Source organism: Salmo trutta, unplaced genomic scaffold (genome assembly GCF_901001165.1).
Source record: "Salmo trutta unplaced genomic scaffold, fSalTru1.1, whole genome shotgun sequence".
Classification (NCBI taxonomy): domain Eukaryota; kingdom Metazoa; phylum Chordata; class Actinopteri; order Salmoniformes; family Salmonidae; genus Salmo; species Salmo trutta.
In genome coordinates, this window is record NW_021822395.1 from 201,289 (window position 1) to 228,406 (window position 27,118).

The window sequence follows — 27,118 nt, forward strand, 5'->3', positions numbered from 1 at the left end:
CATCTGACTTCAGGGCGTTCAAAACAACTGGGAACTAGGGGGGGGGGGGGGGGGACGAGCTCCGACTGGGGAAAATCGAACTTGGGTAGTCTTTCTGGAGCTCCGACTTTCCGACCTAAATGTAACTGACGTCATGATTTGACCTGGTATTTTTCAGAGTTCCCAGTTGTTTTGAACGCGGCATTGGGAACTGGGGTCAAAACGAGTTCAAATCATGACGTCAGTGATATTTACGACGGAGTTCAAGAAAGATGCCCGATTTGGAATTACGAGCTGGATGACCGCTCAAAACCGTTTCCCCACCTCTTGCTATCAGATTATAGTCGAACGTAAACTAGACTGGACAATAAAATACATTGAGTTGCATTGTTTTTTTTCACCAAAGGACAATACGACTACCATGAAATTCGTCAGGAGACAATCTTAAAAGTACACATTTTCGCTAATTCTTTCTGTATGAAGGGGATGCCTGAAGTTAGCTAGCTCTTCTAGCTAACAGCAGAGGTGTGGCCTCCCTGGCGCGCGATATGCCTTCATGGCTGGCCAAAACTTTTATTTTCAATTGAATCAAAGGACTTCGTGGTTGAAAGCACATTTATATTACTGTAACGTTATTAATGTTCATAACGATTGGATGACTTTGTCAGCATATTGGGATGAAACCTTACCTCACACTAGCTCTCGTTGGCAGGTGCCACCCTCGTGATAGGAGACGTCAGACTGTTTGCATGGCAAATAGGACACGTGCATGTTTAAAACCAATTTGACCCCTTGAACGATTGTGATTGGTAGGACTTGAACGTCCAAATGACCAAAACATTTAATCCTGCACAATAAATAAGTAAACATTGAAAACAAATATCAGAGAAAACAGCACTCAGTCTATTAAGCATTTGCAACACACACATCAACGTTTATTAGTTACCACACAAAGTTACAAAATAGGCATTTTTCATATTTTAACATTTTTTGTTTATTTTTCTGGTTTGCTTGAGGTAAACAACAACAATTGAACAAATCATTTACAACAATCTATATGGCACAGGAAGAGAAGAGGGAAGTAACGGTTAGTCATTTTACCCAAAGGGTTAGTAAAACACGAGAACATGGAATGTCAATGAGCAGGGTTTGAGATTTGGGTAAATTGTAAACAAATACACTCTGAGGAGCAGGGAGAATCGGAGAGTGACAGCTGGCAACCCTTCTTGACTCACATCCATCCTCAATCACCAACCACAGCCGAAACAATTTGTGATGACACTCTCTGAAAAGGACATAGTTCTTTGATGTAAAACATTCAAATATTATGATTTTTATCTACCTTTGAGAGAGAGAACAATAAGCCATCTCAGCTCACCCCAATAACCTGGAAACCGTTGACAAGGGGACTCGTCAGAGGACACGTATAGAAGATGACAGAAACACCCTCTTCCTCATCACCACCACCACCACCAAAGAGAATAGCAAGAAATCGAAGGCATCATTCAAACAGGAGAGAAAGCACAAAGAACAGCTTGGTCATTCTACACCATATTGTAGAGAAAAGGTGAGGTAAGACACAGTTGATGATTGAAGATATAATTCCATGGCGCAAGGGAAGGATCATTGAGTGGGGGGGTCTGTGGTACAGGCATGTAGGCAGGTCTGAATCGAGTTGGTTTCACTGGGGCAGGGCTTTCAGGATGGCATTCACCTCCTCCGCCACAGCGGTCAGGGCAAACTCAAACTGCTCCTGTAGGGAAAATTATCATTATGTGATTTAAATTGAACAGTGAATATATAGGTTATAGTCCAACCTTCAATTATGGTCTGATGACACAATGCATGTCATGTTTGGGAATTTATCCACCATAGATGATATACTATACATACACAAGGTTGTGTTTATGACAGTACCTTGGTGCGCACCATCCCTGGTCTCTGGTCACGGACGTGTTCCAGGGTAGCAGCAATGTCAATCTCTTTCACTCCTGAAATAAAACTTCAACTTTAAGCCAAAAATGCATGCAGAAAACACTCCTATACCAAAATCACACACATACATACACGGAAATGGACAGTCTAATATGCTTACCCTTGGCCATGCGGTTCAGAACCATGTCAATCAGGATATAGGTGCCAGTCCGGCCTGTACCATCACTGTGTAGGAAAACATGAATATCTTAACATTAATAAAAGACCAAACCACTGACTGAACAATAAACATATCAACTTACAACTATTGTTTGCTGAGGAGGCTGGTGGGAGGAGCTATAGGAGGACGGGCTCATTGTAATGGCTGGAATGCAATCAATGGAACAGAGTCAAACACGTTGTTTCCATGTGTTTGGTACCGTTCCATTGATTCCATTCTAGCCATTACAATGAGCCCGTCCTCCTACAGCTCCTCCCACCAGCCCCCTCTGGTTGTTTGTTTCCTGCTGTGTTTTGTGTATGTAATGTGCAAGCTGTGCTAAGATTTCTCGCTTGTTGGACAATAAACGTCAATCTATATTGCATGCATGATTTAGTCATAACACCACCATAGATAATGGAGTGCATTCAGAGAGGAAGAGGCGAAGTGAGAGGGAGAACTCGGCCTAAAATCTCTGTTCCCCAGCAGGTGGCGTTGTTTCATTTTTTTCCCGCTCACCAAGCAAGGAGTTTTTGTATGGTGGTCAATGAATGTCGAATTTGGTCAACAAAAAATGTAATGGTTAATTTGATCGAATATAAGTGTTGTAATTCTTAGGTTGTTGCGCGTGTATTGATATAAGTAGTAAACGTGAAATCAGGCAACTTTATATTGAAGTTGTGCCTGTGCTTTGCGGGATCTTTAACCGTTTTACACTTCAACGGGATAGGGACGTCCCAAGGATCCCAGCTAGCAAATACCATTGCGGTTGTTCACACATGTATCTGCCCTCTCATTGGCTAGAATTACATTTTTACGGGTTAGTCATTTAGCAGACAATTATCCAGAGCGATTTACAGCAGTGAGTGCATACATTTTTTGTAACCCTGGTGTTGCAAGCGCCACACTCTACCAACTGAGCCACAGGGGTCAGAAGGGTCCCACCTGTCTTGCCTCGTCCCGACTGTCTTCCATTTTTTAAGACATTTATTTTCATTGTTAGGGCGGCCAATAGAGCATCTGGGTCAATATAGTGGAACATCTGTGCTACATTTCCACTCTCTCCGACACCTGAGCCAAGCAGCATCTGAAAGAGAATGGCGAGGTTCTGCCACCGTGTGGACAAAAGTTGTATTGCAAACGTTGGTTTACCTGCAGTGTACAATGATCGGACAAGATCTGCCTCTGTAGCACTTATTCACCTTTCTGTGGAGATGCAGAGAGAGAGAGGGGGATCAAATATAAGTGAATACTGAATAAATAGTGAACACTGATGGAGAACATATATATTGACCATGCTTGACAATGGCAAGTCATACAAACGTCAGACAAGCTAAAATGAGGACGACAACACAAATCCTAACTCGATTGCAGCCGTGTCCTAATTAATAAAAATGTTGTTTACATTGCAGATGTTGCATTGCATCAACCAATGGTTGCGTGCCAGGTCATCCGACTGTGCAGTTGGGCATCAGACTGCGTAATCATACGATGTGGCTCGTTGATCTTTTTTTAAAGACCTATGCAAGCATTAGATCTGGCAGCAATATAGTCACACTGGAACGCAGCCTAGCGGTTCTAAACAAGCAGTCAGTGTGTATTCAATATGGAGGAAAACAGCCCTGTTTGAAGCTCCACTCCAGTTTAACAATCATTATAGGATGAAAATAACTTTTAGATGAAGAGGAGCGTTCGCAGCATAGTGATGAGGAGGAGAGTCAAAAGGGTGAGAAATGTAGACAGAGAGAGTATAAAAAAGGGAGAGAGACGAGGGAGCAAAGGGGTTAGGCGATGGACCTCCTGCTGCAGCCACACCTGTCCATGATCATTTTTGTGACTATGCAACTGGACCCAGACTACTAGCTGCAAATCACAAAGATGACACGGACAGATATGTAAAATATCATGAGCCCGCTGACCTCCATCGCAAGATAGATGTGTGAGAGCAAAGAAGAGGAGGGACAGAGGGAGTGTCCAAGGGAGAGATGTGAGGAGGGATTGAAAGGGAAAGCGAAAGGCTAATTAAGTAAAGACAACACACACACACAGAGAGACAGACAGAGCGAGACAGAGAGAGGGTAAAAGGAAAGAGAGCAGGATGGATGATTGAAATGACATGTTTTAGTCATCCCATCATCTAGTAGGGATCACATGAGTAAAATGGATTGAGGATTATAAGGAGTTGTGGACAGAGAAAAGTCTGTGAAACTGACACTGTTGACGAGTGACAAAGGAATTTGAGACCAAACAAGATAGGAGCATGTGTAACAGTGTAGGTTCCGTCCCTCTCTTCACCCCAACCTGGGCTCGAACCAGGGACCCTTGCACACATCAACAACTGACACCCCACGAAGCATCGTTACCCATCGCGCCACAAAAGCCGCGGCCCTTGCAACGCAAGGGGAAACCCTACTTCAAGTCTCAGAGCGAGTGACGTCACCGATTGAAACGCTATTAGCGCGCACCACCGCTAACTAACTAGCCATTTCACATCGGTTACACTCACCCCCCTTTTGACCTCCTCCTTTTCCGCAGCAACCAATGATCCGGGTCAGGGCACCAATGTAACAGTGTAGGTTCCGTCCTTCTCTTCGCCCCAACCCGGGCTCCAACCAGGGACCCTTGCACACATCAACAACTGACACCCCACAAAGCATTGTTACCCATCGCGCCACAAAAGCCGCGGCCCTTGCAACGCAAGGGGAAACCCTACTTCAAGTCTCAGAGCGAGTGACGTCACCGATTGAAACGCTATTAGCGCGCACCACCGCTAACTAACTAGCCATTTCACATCGGTTACACATGGTCTGGCAAAACTATAGGATGCATCATATAATAAAATCCCTTCCAAACCTCAAATTGTCAGACATTCTGTTGTCCTGTAAATCTGGGTTGTGTTCATTATAGCATGCAATATTTTAAAGTGTTTTTCAAACGGAAAACGAAAATGAGCAGTAGTCACTCCCTGTTTCAGTCCATTTTTTCCCCCATTTCGTGCCTAGTAAACAACCCTGCGTTCAATGTCCATGCGGTACCTGCGGAAGTCCAGTAGGGTGCGTGTGGAGGTGGGGATGCCCTGGGCAGGCCAGCTCAGGAAGTGGAACTGGGTGAGTGTGCGGGTCTCCTGGGTCTGGACGTTCTTCAGGTAGAAACTACGAACCAGGAAGTCATTGCACCAGATGTGCTCCGAAACCAGGTTCACCTGATGGACACACAGACCATTGTTACAGATCAGGACAGACAGACAGACACACACACACCGAGTCTCACACACACCGAGTCTCACACACACCTCATAGATGTGGTAGAGGGAGGATCCCTCGTCAGGCCAGTAGCGATCACACTGTTTCTCTCCGTCCTCAACCAGGGCTGTCATCATCACTATCACCGTGCAGCCATTCTCCCAAACCATCTATAGAGGAACACCATCACACACACACACACACACACACACACACACACACACACACACACACACACACACACACACACACACACACACACAGAGAGCTTGGAGACCAATAACATCATAATGTAGTCCATAGTGTAATCTTCTTTCATCATCACATTGGCATGTGTTTTGAGTGTTGATTTATGTGAACAAATGTTTGTACACATTATATGGTTCAAGTTAGGGTACATTCTTAAAACATTTAGATTAAAGCAGCAGCAGCAACAAATTGTCATTTCCCTTAAGGGACAATAAAGTTTTGCATTTGAATTGTATTCATATTACACACATATGAATACTCATCCGGAGTGACTGACCTGCCAGAATTCGGAGATGGTGTGAGACAGGGGTCCTTGGGTGGCGATGTATGTTGGCATCCGGGGGTCATGCTCGATCTAGGGGTCACAGAGGGGAAAGGTCATCATGGGTCACCTCCTGGCGTCCACAATAGAAGACAATATGGACACTGGTGGTCACCGTGGCGATGGTTCCATTCACTGACCAGTGGCATTTACGGGGCGGGTGAGTGGATCTGCTTCCCAAATGGCACCCTATTCCCTATAGAGTGCACTTATTTTGAGCAGGGCTCATAGCGCTCTGGTCAAAAGTAGTGCACTGGGTAGGGGACAGAGTACCATTTGGGAAGCATCATGGGAGAGATTCCACAACTAGTGTTCCAGTTTGATCAATGGAGGGTTGGTGTCGGAGACGGCTATAGGGCCATAGGTGGGACCAGGGCCGTATTCAGAAAGAGTCTCAGAGTAGGAGTCCTGATATAGGATCAGTCTTTTAGATCATAATGACAGATCATATGGATCCTAGATCAGCACTTCTACCCTGAGGCCCTTTTCTAATACAGATCAGAGTGATATATAGAGAAGGCTTTGGGTGCGGATCTATCCCTATGAGCACAAGATGTTGAAAATACATATTTTTGGTTGCAAAGACATTGAAAAGATGTCTTTCAACCAATTTTGCTCACTGGGATGGATTTGAGTTAACCAGACAGGTACCATGGCGACAGCGGGGATCAGGATTACTTCTTACTATGGTGCTGGCGTTGATGTAGTCAGTCCTGGAGGGGTTGTTCTCCGCCTTCATCTTCACCCTGGAGTGATCATCTGCAGTGCAAAGACACAAAACACAAACCTAGAATCATGGAGGCCAGCTGGGTGGTTTAACCTAGAATCACGGAGGCCGCCTGGGTGGTTTAACCTAGAATCACGGAGGCCGCCTGGGTGGTTTAACCTAGAATCACGGAGGCCGCCTGGGTGGTTTAACCTAGAATCACGGAGGCCGCCTGGGTGGTTTAACCTAGAATCACGGAGGCCGCCTGGGTGGTTTAACCTAGAATCACGGAGGCCGCCTGGGCGGTTTAACCTAGGATCACGGAGGCCGCCTGGGTGGTTTAACCTAGAATCACGGAGGCCGCCTGGGTGGTTTAACCTAGAATCAAGGAGGCCGCCTGGGTGGTTTAACCTAGAATCACGGAGGCCGCCTGGGTGGTTTAACCTAGAATCACGGAGGCCGCCTGGGTGGTTTAACCTAGAATCACGGAGGCCGCCTGGATGGTTTAACCTAGAATCACGGAGGCCGCCTGGATGGTTTAACCTAGAATCACGGAGGCCGCCTGGGTGGTTTAACCTAGAATCACGGAGGCCGCCTGGGCGGTTTAACCTAGAATCATGGAGGCCACCTGGGTGGTTTAACCTAGAATCATGGAGGCCGCCTGGGTGGTTTAACCTAGGATCATGGAGGCCGCCTGGGTGTTTTAACCTAGGATCATAGAGGCCAGGCCACCTGGGTGGTCTAGCTGGTGATGCCACTGGTCACCCTCAGCATACAGTCTGTGTGGGTGATGTCATTTTGACTGGATCTCCTCCTAACTTTCCTGTCTGTCCACTTTCCTAGCCTGGTCTCAGATCTGTTGACATAACATGTTTGGTGAGAGATTGACAAGGAGCAAAACATCCCAAACAGCTCTGGGACCCAGGCTATCACTTTCTGTTCAACAAAAATCACCCAAGAAAATACAAAGGGGAAATAAATCAAGGAGGAGATGTGGAAGAAAGGAGGGAAGAAGAAAGAGGAGGATGAGGGGAAGAAGAAGAACTTACAGGGCACAGAGTCAGGGCAGCGGTTCTTCTTCAGGTTGGTGTCACTCTGGGCCACAGACATGGTGCTGGGTTCAGCCTGGTAGGAACACAGGGCCTCCCACTCCTTCAGCAGACGGTCCTTGTTCTTCAGGTGGTCCTCCATGTAAGCCTGTGGGTTAGGAGGACAGAGGGGGCTCTCAGTACTAGGATGACTCTTACTTATATAATACACTACACTTTTCCTCTGTCAATGACTTCAACTGGATGAATGTCTTTTAGAGTCTGATGGTTAATGTGTATTTAATTGTCAGTACTAGACCTGGATTCAAATAGCATTTGTTATATTTCAAATATTTTTAGGGTTTGATTGAGCCTACCTGCAGTGCCAGGTGGGTAAGATTTGCACTTTTGGGACTAGTCCATTGGTTCCATTGCGCAAAGCAGCTAGGCAAGTTCAATCAAACGCAGCAAAAGTATTTGATGGAAAACAATAACTATTTTAACCCAGGTGTTAGTCCGAACAGCGGTAGAGATCTGAGGCTGAGTAGGAATAAATGAATTAATTAATAAATTAATGAATGAATGAATAGAGTAAATGTTCAGAGTGACACTGACCAGGATCATGTGACCGGTGGAGATGTCCATGTTGGTCTGCGCTGGTTCCTCGCACCAGGAAGAGGTGCTGCTGTGGGAGCTCGGGCTGGGCTGGGGCGCGTCGCTGGGCTGGGGCGCGTCGCTGAACTGGGACGACACACTGCTCACCCTGGACGTGTCCGTACCGCCTCCTCCACCAACACCTCCTCCTCCTCCTCCACCACCTCCACTAGCACCCCCACCCGCTGCTCCTGTCCCCTCCTGACGCTCGAAGAGTCCCCTGGATCCCATGTGCTGACGACACAGGTCCTGACAGAAGGAGATGGGGACATGACAGTCAATGGGCTTTCTATGGACACAATGTATTACTAAATCAGGGATCATTGTCCCGTGGATACAGTCACACTGGTAGTCCTGGGATCAATGTCCCGTGGATACAGTCACACTGGTAGTCCTGGGATCAATGTCCCGTGGATACAGTCACACTGGTAGTCCTGGGATCAATGTCCCGTGGATACAGTCACACTGGTAGTCCTGGGATCATTGTCCCGTGGATACAGTCACACTGGTAGTCCTGGGATCATTGTCCCGTGGATACAGTCACACTGGTAGTCCTGGGATCATTGTCCCGTGGATACAGTCACACTGGTAGTCCTGGGATCAATGTCCCGTGGATACAGTCACACTGGTAGTCCTGGGATCATTGTCCCGTGGATACAGTCACACTGGTAGTCCTGGGATCAATGTCCCGTGGATACAGTCACACTGGTAGTCCTGGGATCATTGTCCCGTGGATACAGTCACACTGGTAGTCCTGGGATCATTGTCCCGTGGATACAGTCACACAGGTAGTCCTGGGATCATTGTCCCGTGGATACAGTCACACTGGTAGTCCTGGGATCATTGTCCCGTGGATACAGTCACACTGGTAGTCCTGGGATCATTGTCCCGTGGATACAGTCACACTGGTAGTCCTGGGATCAATGTCCCGTGGATACAGTCACACTGGTAGTCCTGGGATCATTGTCCCGTGGATACAGTCACACTGGTAGTCCTGGGATCATTGTCCCGTGGATACAGTCACACTGGTAGTCCTGGGATCATTGTCCCGTGGATACAGTCACACTGGTAGTCCTGGGATCATTGTCCCGTGGATACAGTCACACTGGTAGTCCTGGGAAGTTGGGGTCTGCAGCATGCACAGGTTTCTTTCAATACATCTCATGTCTCAGACTAGTGAATGCTTGTGTAGGTTGAAAACTAAAGAGTGAATGTGTTCATGTTGGACTGTTTGTGAGTTGTCTTTTTAGGGAGTATTACACTGTGTTGACATTGGTGAAGAGAGGGAGACATAAGAAAACTAAGACATAGCGGCTGGACAAACCCATGTATGATAAATACTTTATTGATCCCCGAGGGGAAATTGGTTTGTCAATCATATCTCATCGAGCAATGTGCTGTCTGTCTGTAGTCTACAGTACTCCCACTTGACTTGGTCCTGCATGACTGTGAGGTGTCAGTTGACGGCTGGGCCTACTTACCTATATGTGTGTGTGTGCACCTACCTGGTACTCCTGGTGTGTAACGCTGCCTCCCTCTGGCCCCAGACCTAGCTTCTCAGATGCCAGGCGGTTGGTATGGCGACGCAGGCAGACGATGGTCATTGTCGCCACCAGGATCCCGCCAACACAGGCCACGCCCACCATGGTCATGAACACCCAACGGGAGCCATCTTGGACCCGGGTGGCCTGAGGTAAGCCCCGCCCATCAGTTCTCTGTCGAGAAGGGAGGTGACAGAGACAGAGACAGAGACAGAGACAGAGAGAGAGAGAGAGAGAGAGAGAGAGAGAGAAAGAAGGAAAACTAAATTGTTAGCTGAATATCTCACTGATGAGCCACTAAAATAGCTTTTGAAAGAGTGTTTATCGGTTAGTGGAAGGATGAGACTCTGGTTCTTTAGAGCCCCACTAATGTCCTGCAACAGAAGAATTGATCAAAGTTATTATTATTGAGGAGGTGGATGAGAGAAAACCTGGGTGGTGTTCATTAGGGTGACATTTTTTTTTAAACAGAGTGAAACGTCCAATCAGGACAGAGATATTCACGTTGCGAAACGTTTTTCTACATTGTACCCCACTGAATGCAACACAAGTACTGTTGCAGCCTGACCCCCAATCATTTATTCTCTTTCATCTCTCCTTCTCCTCCCTGGTTGCCACGGTTGCCTCTCCTGCCCTCCTGACCTCTCTTTCCTCTTCAGAGGCCCCAGGAATGTGCTGAAGGATTTGGGGGTTGGGGGATGGAGCTATAGTCTGAGACATTGGGGTGAGGGGGTGGAGCTATAGTCTGAGACATTGGGGTGAGGGGGTGGAGCTATAGTCTGAGACATTGGGGTGAGGGGGTGGAGCTATAGTCTGAGACATTGGGGAGAGGGGGTGGAGCTATAGTCTGAGCCATTGGGGTGAGGGGGTGGAGCTATAGTCTGAGACATTGGGGAGAGGGGGTGGAGCTATAGTCTGAGACATTGGGGAGAGGGGATGGAGCTATAGTCTGAGACATTGGGGTGAGGGGATGGAGCTATAGTCTGAGACATTGGGGGGGGGCGAATATGATAGACTATCAGACTAAAGGGGCCCGAAGATGAGAAATGGGAGAGAAAAGGGGGGAAGGGGAAGAAAACAGAAAGGGGGAAGAACCGAATGACCCGTTTCTGGAGACGAGTATTAAGATCTCTCTCTGGACATGAGGTGAATTTACCTAACTGACATCAGGGGATGCAGGGGTGAGGGCTGGGTGTAGGAGAGGAGAGACGGAGGAAGGGGGCGATGGGTGTAGGAGGGGAGTGAAGAAGAGAGGGATGGGTGTAGGAGAGGAGAGACAGAGGAAGGGGGCGATGGGTGTAGGAGGGGAGGGAAGAAGAGAGGGATGGGTGTAGGAGGGGAGGGAGGGAAGAAGAGAGGGATGGGTGTAGGAGGGGAGTGAAGAAGAGAGGGATGGCTGTAGGAGGGGAGGAAGGGAAGAAGATAGGGATGGGTGTAGGAGGGGAGGGAGGGAGGGAAGAAGAGAGGGATGGGTGTAGGAGGGGAGGGAGGGAAGAAGAGAGGGATGGCTGTAGGAGGGGAGGGAGGGAAGAAGAGAGGGATGGCTGTAGGAGGGGAGGGAGGGAAGAAGAGAGGGATGGCTGTAGGAGGGGAGGGAGGGAAGAAGAGAGGGATGGCTGTAGGAGGGGAGGGAGGGAAGAAGAGAGGGATGGCTGTAGGAGGGGAGGGAGGGAAGAAGAGAGGGATGGCTGTAGGAGGGGAGGGAGGGAAGAAGAGAGGGATGGCTGTAGGAGGGGAGGGAGGGAAGAAGAGAGGGATGGGTGTAGGATGGGAGGAAGGGAGGAAGAGAGGGATGGGTGTAGGAGGGGAGGAAGGGAGGAAGAGAGGGATGGCTGTAGGAGGGGAGGAAGGGAGGAAGAGACTGATTGATTTAAGGCAACAGAGAGACCAAGAGGTTGCAGTTTAGATTGAAGACAACAGAGAGACCAAGAGGTTGCAGTTTAGATTGAAGACAACAGAGAGACCAAGAGGTTGCAGTTTAGATTGAAGACAACAGAGAAACCAAGAGTATGATTCAATAGAAGAGTAGCATGAGGAGTACAGTAGATAGACTCCAGATCATTCTATTACTGCAGACATTGACTTCTGTCACTGTGGCAAGAGTCTTAACTCAGTTTGTTGTTGCCAAAAGCGATATGCAACTTCATTCATCACTTCATTCATCACACTTGTGAGTGATACAAACAGTTAGCAAACATAAGGCCTAACTTTTCTTTTTCACTAAATAAAAATGGAATAGACAACTGGAATGAAAGGGTTTTAAACTTAGATGACACACTGGTACATTTGTGTGTCTTTGCACAATTTCAGATTTCCAAGAGAAATCTAATGGACATTATTGCAGTATTCTTATAATTCAAGAGAGGAGAGATTGCCAATGTGAAATTATACAAAATGCAAACAAGATACAGTTACAATGTGCACCAACACTAATTACTGTAACCCGATATAGGTCCCCTTAAATGGTATAATATTGATAGACGTGTCCTCAAACAGATTAAATTCGATAAATGTGTTATTTGTTGTACGTTCTTGAATATGTTGTTCAAATCTTCATTATGATTAAATACCCAGATAAACCAAAACATAATATTTGACAACGAATCATGCGACTATCCCACAAACACCACGCGGGCTGGGCATCTCGTAGATGTGCGTGCGCTATGCCGGCAGAATCTGATGAAAAAGTCTAAATTAACAGATAACAGGTTAATGCGTAAGCAATTTACAAATGGCAACTAAATCGTAGACATATTTGAAGTGGAACTAAATGTAACTATTATAGAATCAAATTAGGCCTATAAGAAATACAATTCGCGACTTGGGCCCATAACGAATAACTCTAGACAAATCTACCATTCAAAAGTATGAATAGCCTATTATTATGCTAAATATAAGCGACACTCACCCAACATCCACCTTCCGTGAAAGAAAGGCGACTTGACTTTGATAACGCACAAAATAAAATAAGATCTGTCTCTTGCTTTCCATAATGCGTTTCTAAAGTGGAGAATAGCGCATCATTTGATTGAATTTTGGCGGCAGTGTGACCTACTAGCTCAGGCCCAGGGACGATATGAGACGACCAAGAGAGGAGTGGTGCGCGTGACCAATATGAATTAAAGAGACGGTCTTGTGTCTTTCGGGAGCGCGCACGTTTCGTTCGACCGCAAAATACGTTTGTCATATCAAAGGATTTTAGCCATTCAGGCATTTCCGGCAGGGGAAAAGAGTTTGACGGTGAAAATGCACAGAAGGACGCACAGAATATTGATGATGAATGCCAATAGATTCTAATGCAAAGAGCCCCCCCCCTCGGTCTCTCTCTCACACACACACACACACACACACACTAAATGCAGCATAACATGCTCTTACCTCACCAACACCTGTCTGCAGGATCTTCAGAGCAGTTTCAGACTCCAGAAAGTTCTTCTCTGCAACTAAGTAAATTACAATATAAAATAGTTGCCATCTTGCAAAAAAAGTTATATTCTTGCTAATACATATTTAAAAAACACCAGAGTGGCTCAAAAATCCCTTTTATACCCCTATCTCACTTTTTGTCCAAGTGTGTGTGTGTGTGTGTGTGTGTGTGTGTGTGTGTGTGTGTAGATATTGTCTTGGTGGTTTACACAGAGCAGCGGGACAATGGGTCAATTTGACCCCGTCTGACCCCAGTAACAGGTCCACTTACCGGCTTTCTCTGCCACGTCTTCAGCACTCAGGTTCTGGCTGTTGGGCCGGACACGGAATGTCAGGGCAGGCCCCACCACACTGTAGAGAGACAGACAGCAACATTCCATCAAACTATTGATTGATATAGCTGGGGCCGGGAGAGAGAGAGGGGTGGTGGGATGGTGGTAGGAGCAGGAGGACTGGGGGGTGGGGGGAGCCTTTATTTGGGGTGTGAATAAGCCCCAACAACGACTACCCCTACCACTTTATTTTTTTCTTATACTTTTTTTCTTAGGGGGTGGATCAACTTTAATATTGCAGATAGATTGTTGCTTCCATCAATGTAATTGTCTGCATCATTTCCAATCCCCCATATATTTTGGGGGGTAAATACATACATACATACATACATACATACATACATACATACATACATACATACATACATACATACATACATACATACATACATACATACATACATACAGTACAGTTGAAGTCTGAAGTTACATACACTTAGGTTGGAGTCATTAAAACTCGTTTTTCAACCACTCCACAAATTTCTTGCTAACAAACTATAGTTTTGGCAAGTCGGTTAAGACATCTACTTTGTGCATGACACAAGTAATTTTTCCAACAATTGTTTACAGACAGATTATTTCACTTATAATTCACTGTATCACAATTCCAGTGGGTCAGAAGTTTCCATACAATAAGTTGACTGTGCCTTTAAACAGCTTGGAAAATTCCAGAAAATGATGTCATGGCTTTAGAAGCTTCTTATAGGCTAATTGACATAATTTTAGTCAATTGGAGGTGTACCTGTGGATGTATTTCAAGGCCTACCTTCAAACTCAGTGCCTCTTTGCTTGACATCATGGGAAAATCTAAAGAAATCAGCCAAGAGCGCAGAAAAAAATTGTAGACCTCCACAAGTCTGGTTCATCCTTGAGAGCAATTTACAAACGCCTGAAGGTAACACGTTCATCTGTACAAACAATAGTACGCAAGTATAAACACCATGGGACCACGCAGCCGTCATACCACTCAGGAAGGAGACGCGTTCTGTCTCCTAGAGATGAACGTACTCTGGTGCGAAAAGTGCAAATCAATCCCAGAACAACAGCAACGGACCTTGTGAAGATGCTGGAGGAAACAGGTACAAAAGTATCTATATCCACAGTAAAACGAGTCCAATATCGACATAACCTGAAAGGCCACTCAGCAAGGAAGAAGCCACTGCTCCAAAGCCGCCATAAAAAAAGCCAGACTAAGGTTTGCAACTGCACATGGGGACAAAGATCGTACATTTTGGAGAAATATCCTCTGGTCTGATGAAACAAAAATAGAACTGTTTGGCCATAATGACCATCGTTATTTTTGGAGGAAAAAGGGGGAGGCTTGCAAGCTGAAGAACACCATCCCAACCGTGAAGCACGGGGGTAGCAGCATCATGTTGTGGGGGTGCTTTACTGCAGGAGGGACTGGTGCACTTCACAAAATAGATGGCATCATGAGGAAAGAAAATGATGTGGATATATTGAAGCAACAACAAGACATCAGTCAAGAAGTTAAAGCTTGGTCGCAAATGGGTCTTCCAAATGGACAATGACCCCAAGCATACTTCCAAAGTTGTGGCAAAATTGCTTAAGGACAACAAAGTCAAGGTATTGGAGTGGGCATCACAAAGCCCTGACCTCAATCCCATAGAAAATTTGTGGGCAGAACTGGAAAAAGTGTGTGCGAGCAAGGAGGCCTACAAACCTGACTCAGTTACACCAGCTCTGTCAGGAGGAATGGGCCAAAATTCACCCGACTTATTGTGGGAAGCTTGTGGAAGGCTACCCGAAATGTTTGACCCAAGTTAAACAATTCAAAGGCAATGCTACCAAATACTAATTGACTGTATGTAAACTTCTGACCCACTGGGAATGTGATGAAAGAAATAAAATCTGAAATAAATCATTCTCTCTACTATTATTCTGACATTTCACATTCTTAAAATAAAGTTGTGATCCTACCTGACCTAAGACAGGGAATCTTTACTAGGATTACATGTCAGGAATTGTGAAAAACTGAATTTAAATATATTTGGCTTAGGGGTATGTAAACTTCCGACTTCAACTGTACATACATACATATACACACTTTTGTTTTAGAATATACCTTTATTATTCCCCGCAAACCCTACCACCCCTCCCCCAATTGGAGTAAACTAATAAACAATAACACTTAGGCTTCTATCTTCAGTTTATACATATTATTCACATTTTACAGACACAATTTTACAATAGTTATATTTTGTTTGTTTTTAGTCCTTCCTCTATTTCTGATTTCCTCAACTCCTACGTCCTCTCTCCTCCGTTCTGCCTCACCTCCTTTTGAAAAAAGTCAAAGGTGATCGAGGAGAGGCAATGCGGATGAAAAAGCGCTTGAATGAAATGAGACTCTCCTTCTCCACTTGCTAATGACGTTTACAGGGTGGATCCCAAAATAAATGTGTAAAGAGATAAAAACAAACTAAGTTAGTTGTGCCAGACATGTTATAGATAAAACGATAAGTAGCATTTTGTTCTTAAACATGTGCATGGTTTTCTCCGCCAAAACAAAAGCTGATTCAAAAGGGTTGTGGCAGATTTCCAAACTTTTCCACGAAGGCCTTAGGTAGGATCCAAACGATTATCCTCGATGAAAGGTGGCTATCGAGGAGGGAGGACACTTCCATTCACCTAGCAATGAATTTACAGCTCCTCAACCACTCATCGGTTTCCCGGTCACAGAGGAGAGAGGGTGTAGGAGAGAGGACAGAGGAAAGAGGGTGTAGGAGAGAGGACAGAGGAGAGAGGGTGTAGGAGAGAGGACAGAGGAAAGAGGACGGAGGAGAGAGGGTGTAGGAGAGAGGGTGTAGGAGAGAGGACAGAGGAGAGAGGGTGTAGGAGAGAGGACGGAGGAGAGAGGGTGTAGGAGAGAGGACAGAGGAGAGAGGACAGAGGAGGGAGGGTGCAGGAAAGAGGACGGAGGAGAGAGGGTGTAGGAGAGAGGGTGTAGGAGAGAGGATGGAGGAGAGAGGACAGAGGAGGGAGGGTGCAGGAAAGAGGACGGAGGAGAGAGGGTATAGGAGAGAGGGTGTAGGAGAGAGGACGGAGGAGAGAGGGTGTAGGAGAGAGGACAGAGGAGAGAGGGTGTAGGAGAGAGGGCGGAGGAAAGAGAGTGTAGGAGAGAGGACGGAGGAGAGAGGGTGTAGGAGAGAGGACGGAGGAAAGAGGGTGTAGGAGAGAGGACGGAGGAGAGAGGGTGTAGGAGAGAGGACAGAGGAGAGAGGACAGAGGAGAGAGGGTGCAGGAAAGAGGACGGAGGAGAGAGGGTGTAGGAGAGAGGGTGTAGGAGAGAGGACGGAGGAGAGAGGACAGAGGAGGGAGGGTGCAGGAAAGAGGACGGAGGAGAGAGGGTGTAGGAGAGAGGACGGAGGAGAGAGGGTGTAGGAGAGAGGACGGAGGAGAGAGGGTGTAGGAGAGAGGACAGAGGAGAGAGGGTGTAGGAGAGAGGACAGAGGAGAGAGGGTGTAGGAGAGAGGACAGAGGAGAGAGGACAGAGGAGAGAGGGTGCAGGAAAGAGGACGGAGGAGAGAGGGTGTAGGAGAGAGGGTGTAGGAGAGAGGACGGAGGAGAGAGGACAGAGGAGGGAGGGTGCAGGAAAGAGGACGGAGGAGAGAGGGTGTAGGAGAGAGGACGGAGGAGAGAGGGTGTAGGAGAGAGGACGGAGGAGAGAGGGTGTAGGAGAGGACGGAGGAGAGAGGACGGAAGAGAGAGGGTGTAGGATGGACTTTTGCCCAAATGAGAAAAGGCCACAGAAGGAGCTCCACCTAGACGCCACACCCGAGTTTGAGCTCAGTCGTCAAGCAGTAGAGGAATGGAACATGTTGCCGTTGATCATAGAAGTACCTGAGCTGAGATGCCCCTCTCTACACTGAGATACCCCTCTACAAATCAAATGTATTTATAAAGCCCTTCTTACATCAGCTGATATCTCAAAGTGCTGTACAGAAACCCAGCCTAAAACCCCAAACAATGCAGGTGTGGAAGCACGGTGGCTAGGAAAAACTCCCTAGTAAGGCCAGAACCTAGGAAGAAACCTAGAGAGGAACCAGTTTATGAGGGGTGGCCAGTCCTCTTCTGGCTGTGCCGGGTGGAGATTATAACAGTACGTGGCCAAGATGTTCAAATGTTCATAGATGACCAGCAGGGTCAAATAATAATAATCCCAGTGGTTGTCAAGGGTGCAACAGGTCAGCACCTCAGGAGTAAATGTCAGTTGGCTTTTCGTAGCCGATCACATTCAGAGTATCTCTACCGCTCCTGCTGTCTACACAGAGATGCCCCCTCTGCACAGAGATGCCCCCTCTGCACAGAGATTGGCCCCTGTGCACTGAGATTGGGCCCTCTGCACTGAGATTGGGCCCTCTGCACTGAGATTGGGCCCTCTGCACTGAGATTGGGCCCTCTGCACTGAGATTGGGCCCTCTGCACTGAGATTGGGCCCTCTGCACTGAGATTGGGCCCTCTGCACTGAGATTGGGCCCTCTGCACTGAGATTGGGCCCTCTGCACTGAGATGGGCCCTCTGCACTGAGATGGGCCCTCTGCACTGAGATGGGCCCTCTGCACTGAGATGGGCCCTCTGCACTGAGATGGGCCCTCTGCACTGAGATGGCCCCTCTGCACTGAGATCTTCTGATCCTCTCATTTTACATTAATACGTTATTTGACAATCAGGACGATGCACATTTATTAACATTTCTGTAAATGTGCCAGATTAAACCAGCCAACTAATTATCATCTGCTTATTATCAATTAGCAGCCAGCTAATTGTCATCTCTCCTCATTGGACCATCGGCCAGTGGGCCTCTATGCCTATAGCCTACCTGATGTTGATGAAAGAGCCAGTGGAGAGTGGGATCCTCTCAGCCAGGAGCCCCAGCAGACGCACCCCGTCGTACAGACTGAGGGGGCTGCGGAGAAATACACATGCATTCATACACACGGACACACTCATACACACTCATACACACGGACACACTCATACACATGGACACACTCATACATGCATACACACAGAGCACTGAAGAAAAAAGCAAAAGCACAAACACACACACACACACACACACACACACGTATACAGTACAACTGCAAGCAAAATCACAAACACAGATACACACACCTGCAAACACACACAAACACAAACGCTTACATACACACGCTTACATACACACGCCATGTACAGTCAAAGACTCTGAGACAGACACGTAGACAGACAGACAGATATACGCTCCTACACCAACATTCCTGTGTTTATGAACATTAGGGTTAGAAGACCTTTGGTTAGTGACGATGTAGCCGTATTCCTCCTTCACATGTGTGGTCCCTCCTGCTGGTTCTTTCTTCCCCTGCGTCTCTGTTTCCACCGGGGCCCCTGGCTCATTCACACTGGCTCCCTCTGTGGCAGGAGGGGCCCCTACGGTGGGAGGGTTATCTGGGGAGGCTTGGGGCCCAGGGGGCGGGGCAGGAAGGGAGGTGGGGGCATCTAGCACGGGAGATTTGTCCACCTTGTGTGTCATGGCCCCCTCAGTGATCTGATGAGGAATAGGAGGAGGCACCAAACACCTTAAGATCCATTATAATAGGATTTAATAAATACATGTTTTATTTGAATATTACTCCAGGATATGTAAAATAGACCACTGATTTCCTCAGCTTGTGGATGTTCTGCCACTTACTGTTTGTTAGATGCAATGACAACAACCAGAAAGCCTAATTATTGCCATTCTACATTTACTGTAAATGCTATTAACATTGTATAAAAAGCAATAAAACAAATTCATATTGTTAAATAAACAACACAAGCAATAATTGAATTTGTAGAGTTTTACTGGACTGTTTTATCTCAACTTACCTTCTTACGTGGGGCAGCACTGTTCCGGTATTTATCTGAAAAGCAAAGAATAACGATTCTCATTACCTGACACACAGATAATAATTGTTTCAGTATCTGTAATTGTCACAGTGTAAATCGTCACCTTTTTCAGTCTCATTATTATTATCATGCCATTTTGTATAAAGATACTGCAGGTATTCCTGCAGTGTGTTGTGGTGCACAATGTGACGTCCTTTATTATATCACAGTATCTCATTTAATGAATGATACTAGTGACATATACAGTAGTCTCGCCTTTTGAGGCCACAACTTGGAAGGGTCTTTCTGTGTGGTGAAAAGACTGTGATTTCAGACAACATTTCAGTAAGGTGTTTTCTGTAAAGTGCTGGACCAGTGAATTACACTACCGGTCAAAAGTTTTACACCTACTCATTCAAAGGTTTTTCTTTATTTTTACTATTTTCTACATTGTAGAATCATAGTGAAGACATCACAATTATGAAATAACATATATGGATTCATGTAGTAACCAGAAAAGTGTTAAACAAATCAAAATATATTTTCTATTTGAGATTCTTCAAATAGCCACCCTTTGCCTTGATGACAGCTTTGCACACTCTTGGCATTCTCTCAACAAGCTTCATGAGGTAATCACCTGGAATGCATTTCAATTAACAGGTCTTCTTAAAAAGTTAATTTGTGGAATTTCTTTCCTTCTAAATGCATTTGAGCCAATCAGTTGCGTTGTGACAAGGTGTGTGTGGGGGGGGGGGGAATACAGAAGATTGCCCTATTTGGTAAAAGACCAAGTCCATATTATGGCAAGAACAGCTCAAAAAAGCAAAGAGAAACAACAGTCCATCATTACTTTAAGACATGAAGGTCAGTCAATACGGAACATTTCAAGAACTTTTAAAGTTTCTTCAAGTGCAGTCGCAAAAACCATCAAGCGCTATGATTAAACTTGCTCTCATGAGAACCGCCACAGGAAAGGAAGACCCAGAGTTACCTCTACTGCAGAGGAAACATTCATTAGAGTTACCAGCCTCAGAAATTGCAGCCCAAATATATTTTTCAAGTAACAAACAGATCTCAACATCAACTGTTCAGGGGAGACTGTGTGAATCAGGCCTTCCTGGTCGAATTGCTGCAAAGAAACCACTACTAAAGGACACCAATAAGAAGAAGAGACTTGCTTAGGCCAAGAAACACAAGCAATGAACATTAGACCGGTGGAAATGTGTCCTTTGGTCTGGAGTCCAAATTGGTTCCATTTTTGGTTCCAACAGCCGTGTCTTTGTGAGACACGTGTGGGTGAACGGATGATCTCTGCATGTGTATTTCCCACCGCAAAGCACGGAGGAGAAGGTGTGATGGTGTGCGGGTGCTTTGCTGGTGACACTGTCTGTGATTTATTTAGAATTCAAGGCACACTTAACCAGCAAGGCTACCACAGCATTCTGCAGGGATACGCCATTTGATGCGTTGCACAATGCATCACCAGGGGGAAACTACCTGCCCTCCATGACACCTACAGCACCCGATGTCACAGGAAGGCCAAAAAGATCATCAAGGACAACGACCACCCGAGCCACTGCCTGTTCACCCCGCTAACATCCAGAAGGCGAGGTCAGTACAGGTGCATCAAAGCTGGGACCGAGAGACTGAAAAACAGCTTCTATCTCAAGGCCATCAGACTGCTAAACAGCAATCACTAACTCAGAGAGGCTGCTGCCTACATTGAAACCCAATCACTCACCACTTTAATAAATGGATCACTAGTCACTTTAAACAATGCCACTTTAAGTAATACCACTTTAATAATGTTTACATATCTTACATTACTCATATCATATATATATACTGTATTTTATACCATCTATTGCACCTTGCCTATGCAGCTCGGCCATCGCTCATTCATATATTTAAATGTACATATTCTCATTCACCCCTTTAGATTTGTGTGTATTAGGTAGTTGTTGGGGAATTGTTAGATTACTTGTTAGATATTACTGCACTGTCAGAACTAGAAGCACAAGCATTTCGCTACACTCGCATTAACAACTGTTAAACATGTGTATGTGAGCAATAAAATTTGATTTGATCCCATCTGGTGGGACTATCATTTGTTTTTCAACAGGACAATGACCCGACACACCTCCAGGCTGTGTAAGGGCTATTTTATCGAGAAGGAGAGTGATGGAGGTTTGCATCAGATGACCTGGCCTCCACAATCCCCCGACCTCAACCAAATTGAGATGGTTTGGGATGAGTCAGACCTCAGAGTGAAGGAAAAGCAGCCAACAAGTGTTCAATATATGTGGGAACTCCTTCAAGATTGTTGGAAAAGGATTCCAGGTGAAGCTGGTTGATGGAATGCCAAGAGTGTACAAAGCTGTCATCAAGGCAAAGGGTGGTTATTTGAAGAATAAAATATATTTTGTTTTGTTTAACAATTTTTTGGGTGACTACATGATTCCATATAAAATGTCATAATTTTGATGTCTTCACTATGATTCTACAATGTAGAAAAGAGTCAAAATAAAGAAAAACCCTTGAATGGGGAGGTGTGTCTAAACGTTTGACCCGTAGTGTAGGTCTGGTGCTTTGACAGGTTCAGCTGCAGGCCTGCGCTATGACAAACCTGCTGTGTCGGTGCCCAAGTCAGTAGCACTCTCCATCTGCAGCTGTTTCAGTGCTGCAGGCAGGTTGGCCAGCTGTGGAGGGGTTAAGTCCTTCATATCGATGCCATAGTGGTCCAGGAGCAGAGCCAGTTTCTGCAGGGAGTCATCTGAACAAACAGACAGGGTCATGCACAGTTAGAGGGGAAAGGTCATTAGGCAGGTGATGAAAAAAGTACAGGCAGGCCAGACATTTGGCATCCAGTGTCTCAGCCACAGCAAGCAAGAAGATTGAAAAATACATCCTATAGACGGCGGCGCCGTATTGGGGGGGGGGGTTTAGAACGATTCTAAGGGGGCCAGTCACAGGGGCCCTAAAACATTTTACAACATTAGGTAATAAAAAAATCTATATTAAATGATTAACCTTTCATCATTAATATAATATTTTATTTACAATGTAAAAGTAAACATCCAGAGGGCCTCTGTATTGCCCAACCCCCCTCTATTTACATGAAATGGTTTGATCCTGCCCCCAGGACCTTTTGACAGGTCAAAATTCACAAGGCTGGGGCCAAGCTTCCTGCCATCCAGGACCTCTATACCAGGCGGTGTCAGAGGAAGGCCCTAAAAACTGTCAAAGACTCAAGCCACCCTAGTCATAGACTGTTCTCTCTGCTACCACACGGCAAGCGGTACCCGGAGCGCCAAGTCTAGGACCAAGAGGCTTCTAAACAGCTTCTACCTCCAAGCCATAAGACTCCTGACATCTAGTCTAATGGCTACACAGACTATTCGCATAAAATAAAATAATACAATTTGATTTGATTTGAAACCAGGCGTGATAGGTACTTGCTAGCAGTGAATTGCGAGTGACAAGTGGCTTCCAAAAACGAAAGAAAGAAAAGAAAGACAGGAGAGAGAAAAGGGCGACAGTATGTCACCCGATTTTTTACAAAGGAAGGTGGGTGTAGACCGTGAGTGGTGGAAATTAACCTGTTAGCTTCGTCCATAGTGAAATAAGCTACTTTTGCTCCCCTAACATTAGTTACTTAATATTATCTTCACAGAAAATTCTGAGTGTTTACATTCTAAGTGTTTACATTCTGAGTGTTTACATTTCGCTCCTCTTTTAGCCGACATTTAATCAATGCAGGCAAACTTTTAGCAAGCTATTCATACTAAATCAGTTGTTCCTGCCCCTGCCTGGTGCCAGGCCCAACAGAAACAGCTTCAGGCTCAGCAGCCCTGTCTCCCCATCCCCCTGAACCAGCCCTGTCTCCCCATCCCCATCCCCCTGAACCAGCCCTGTCTCCCCATCCCCATACCCCTGAACCAGCCCTGTCTCCCCATCCCCATACCCCTGAACCAGCCCTGTCTCCCCATCCCCATCCCCCTGAAGCAGCCCTGTCTCTCCATCCCCCTGAAGCAGCCTTGTCTCCCCATCCCCATACCCCTGAACCAGCCCTGTCTCCCCATCCCCATCCCCCTGAACCAGCCCTGTCTCCCCATCCCCATCCCCCTGGACCAGCCCTGTCTCCCCATCCCCCTGAACCAGCCCTGTCTCCCCATCCCCATACCCCTGAACCAGCCCTGTCTCCCCATCCCCATACCCCTGAATCAGCCCTGTCTCCCCATCCCCATCCCCCTGAACCAGCCCTGTCTCCCCATCCCCATACCCCTGAACCAGCCCTGTCTCCCCATCCCCATCCCCCTGAACCAGCCCTGTCTCCCCATCCCCATCCCCCTGGACCAGCCCTGTCTCCCCATCCCCCTGAACCAGCCCTGTCTCCCCATCCCCATACCCCTGAACCAGACCTGTCTCCCCATCCCCATCCCCCTGAACCAGCCCTGTCTCCCCATCCCCCTGAACCAGCCCTGTCTCCCCATCCCCCTGAACCAGCCCTGTCTCCCCATCCCCCTGAACCAGCCCTGTCTCCCCATCCCCATCCCCCTGAACCAGCCCTGTCTCCCCATCCCCATCCCCCTGAACCAGCCCTGTCTCCCCATCCCCATACCCCTGAACCAGCCCTGTCTCCCCATCCCCCTGAACCAGCCCTGTCTCCCCATCCCCATCCCCCTGAACCAGCCCTGTCTCCCCATCCCCATCCCCCTGAACCAGCCCTGTCTCCCCATCCCCATACCCCTGAACCAGCCCTGTCTCCCCATCCCCCTGAACCAGCCCTGTCTCACCATCCCCATACCCCTGAACCAGCCCTGTCTCCCCATCCCCATACCCCTGAACCAGCCCTGTCTCCCCATCCCCATCCCCCTGAACCAGCCCTGTCTCCCCATCCCCATCCCCCTGAACCAGCCCTGTCTCCCCATCCCCATCCCCCTGAACCAGCCCTGTCTCCCCATCCCCATACCCCTGAACCAGCCCTGTCTCCCCATCCCCATCCCCCTGAACCAGCCCTGTCTCCCCATCCCCATCCCCCTGAACCAGCCCTGTCTCCCCATCCCCCTGAACCAGCCCTGTCTCCCCATCCCCATACCCCTGAACCAGCCCTGTCTCCCCATACCCCTGAACCAGCCCTGTCTCCCCATACCCCTGAACCAGCCCTACTCACAACTGAAGGAGGTGAGCAGCATTGTGTTGAATGACATGTCAGTTGGCATAATTGCAGGTACTGCAATGCATTGAGGACAGGAATGTGATTCTCCAGTCAGGAAAAATCTCACTTGACACAGAAGCAGTCAATATCAGAGCCTTAAAGGAAGAGATGCAGTCTCTTAGAAATGGATGGGAGTCTCTCCTGTCTGAGGCAACACTGCAAATGGATGTTGCACCTCAATTTAGCAAGAAACACAGCCGCCAGAGGAAAAGGAAGAGATTCCATGATGAGACCTCTGAAGAGACAGTTCAGGACAGTGCAGCAGCGGTGTTTGGGAACACAGAGGAAAAGGAAGAGATTCCATGATGAGACCTCTGAAGAGGAGACAGTTCAGGACAGTGCAGCAACGGTGTTTGGGAACACTGTGTTTTTACTGCTATGGACAGCATCATAAGTGACTTGGACACTAGGTTCCACACCACTGCAAAACACTTTGAATCATTCTCTGCTGTTCTGAAAGTTGGGCAGATTAGTGAGGATAAAGTCCCTTCTGTGTGCCAACCACTGATCATGAAGTATTCCAGAGATCAGACACCTGAACACTGTATCTGCTGCCACTTTCCCCCCTAACTTGTCCCCTCTTGGTCTCCTGAATGCAATCTGTAAGATGCAGCTGCAAAGCATTTTGGAGAAGTGTGCATTGCTTTACGTATATTTATGGTGGCGAGAGAGCTTTCAGTAAGCTAAAACGGATAAAAAACTATTTGAGGTCCACTATGTCCCTGGACAGGCTTTGCAGTCTTGCCATGCTGTCCATTGAAAGTCAGTTAGCTAGAAAGCTGTACTTCAAGGACTTGTTCAGTGACTTTGCTAGCAAGAAGCCTCGGCGCTGGGCCCTTGGTAAGTAAGGCTGAACAAGGGCCAGTGATAACTGTTAAATGGCATGGCTATGGATATTGGATCACTATGTCAGGATTCACCTAGCGGTCATGATTTGGGGCTGTACAAATATTTGATGTTTTAGAATAATTGATTATGCTTATGTCATATTAATAGAATGGGAGGGGTTATAAGACCCCCCCCCCCCCCTTACATTTATAGGGTCCTAGACTACAGATTAACAATATATATATATTCATTATATAGTTTTAGAATTGGTCCACAGTTGTTTGCTCTTTCTTTCTCTCTCTTATAAAGAAGACCCCTCTTAGAGATGTGTGACTGAGACAGAACTCTGCAGGGGAGTGGAGGAGATAAGAGACTACTCAGACATTCACAAAAAATCTACTTTGGGGACATTTATTGCCTAGCTTTTAGATAAACACTGTAACTCTCTGTTTGTACAGCTGTGGACGCAGGGTTTTGGTCTCAGGAGTAACATGCGTGCTGTCTGCAATTGCATTAATAAAGGTTTTTGAATGATTTAATTAAATATATTGTCATAATGCTAATTTCACCAATGAACCAATGATGATTGACAAGGAGGAAAGGAACGAACCATAACAACTACACACATGATGCCCACAGGCTGAGAACAAGATATATCTCAAAGTAATGGCTGGATTGCCATAAAATTCGTTGTGCACAATCAAGACTCCAAGTGGAAGAAACTTATTGATTTGGTGACCTCTTGACCTTTCCTCTAGCGCCACCATCAGGCCTTTTCATTTCCATTTTGTTTTCCATTTGTACTTTTCCAGCTGCTTATTTCCTAGTTGGTATGTATACTTAGTTCAACAATCTGCTGCTGATTTGATTATTTTGTTTGTTATATTATTCTATAGATGATAACGTTAATTTATTTTCATTGAAAAGGTTCATGTATATTTAAGTTATGTTTATTTTAAGTTATTCATTAATGTTAAGAGAATTTTCCATTGAAGAATTTTCCAAATAAAATGACATTTAGACTGTAAAAGATGGCCTTTAGCACATTTCTTATAGAGGGTATCAGTCTTGCATCAAATAGTGAATCCCACTGTATGCAGAATGTTGCATGCATGTCTGCACAGTGTTATATTTTCACAGCTCACTGTCAGTAAATATTGGACTACAAGAGAGTTGCAAGCCTGAAAAGCTAGAGTTATTTAAAGCTTTGAATGGGTCGATTGGGTTCTGGAGGTGTGTGGTTACAGCAATTGCGCAGGGTTGGTGTGGCCTGTGGTGGTGGTGGGGTCCAATGTGATATATTTTCATGTGGCACACCCACCCACCCACCCACCCACCCAGTGGAGGATGGTGAGGGGAGAACTGCTCATAATAATGGCTGGAACAGAGTGAATGGAATGGCATCAAACATGGAAACCATGGAAACCATGCATTTGATGTATCTTTGATACCATTCCACTGATTCCGCTCCAGTCATTGCCACGAGCCCGTCCTCCCAAATTAAGGTACCACCAACCTCCTGTGACACACACAACACCCCAAACCCCCCCCCCCCCCCCCCACACACACACACTGACTGCCACACACTCAC

The 27,118-nt window shown here is 46.6% G+C and overlaps 1 protein-coding gene across 1 annotated transcript in view; it reads right to left on the minus strand.

The window, feature by feature from the left end:
* Nucleotides 1–885: 885 nt before the first annotated feature.
* LOC115182116 (receptor-type tyrosine-protein phosphatase-like N) overlaps nucleotides 886–27,118 on the minus strand; it is a 43,316-nt gene continuing 17,083 nt past the window's right edge. Inside the window, exons 7-22 of the mRNA XM_029743773.1 lie at nucleotides 22,108–22,254; nucleotides 19,482–19,516; nucleotides 18,905–19,161; nucleotides 13,553–13,632; nucleotides 13,234–13,298; nucleotides 9,820–10,029; nucleotides 8,276–8,563; nucleotides 7,682–7,829; nucleotides 6,612–6,685; nucleotides 5,882–5,959; nucleotides 5,406–5,525; nucleotides 5,149–5,315; nucleotides 3,266–3,319; nucleotides 2,075–2,139; nucleotides 1,897–1,970; nucleotides 886–1,732 (exon numbers count right to left, since the gene is read on the minus strand). Of these exons, the coding sequence (XP_029599633.1) occupies nucleotides 1,661–1,732; nucleotides 1,897–1,970; nucleotides 2,075–2,139; nucleotides 3,266–3,319; nucleotides 5,149–5,315; nucleotides 5,406–5,525; nucleotides 5,882–5,959; nucleotides 6,612–6,685; nucleotides 7,682–7,829; nucleotides 8,276–8,563; nucleotides 9,820–10,029; nucleotides 13,234–13,298; nucleotides 13,553–13,632; nucleotides 18,905–19,161; nucleotides 19,482–19,516; nucleotides 22,108–22,254 (1,934 nt within the window). The 3' untranslated portion in view covers nucleotides 886–1,660. The remainder of the gene's footprint in view (nucleotides 1,733–1,896; nucleotides 1,971–2,074; nucleotides 2,140–3,265; nucleotides 3,320–5,148; nucleotides 5,316–5,405; nucleotides 5,526–5,881; nucleotides 5,960–6,611; nucleotides 6,686–7,681; nucleotides 7,830–8,275; nucleotides 8,564–9,819; nucleotides 10,030–13,233; nucleotides 13,299–13,552; nucleotides 13,633–18,904; nucleotides 19,162–19,481; nucleotides 19,517–22,107; nucleotides 22,255–27,118) is intronic.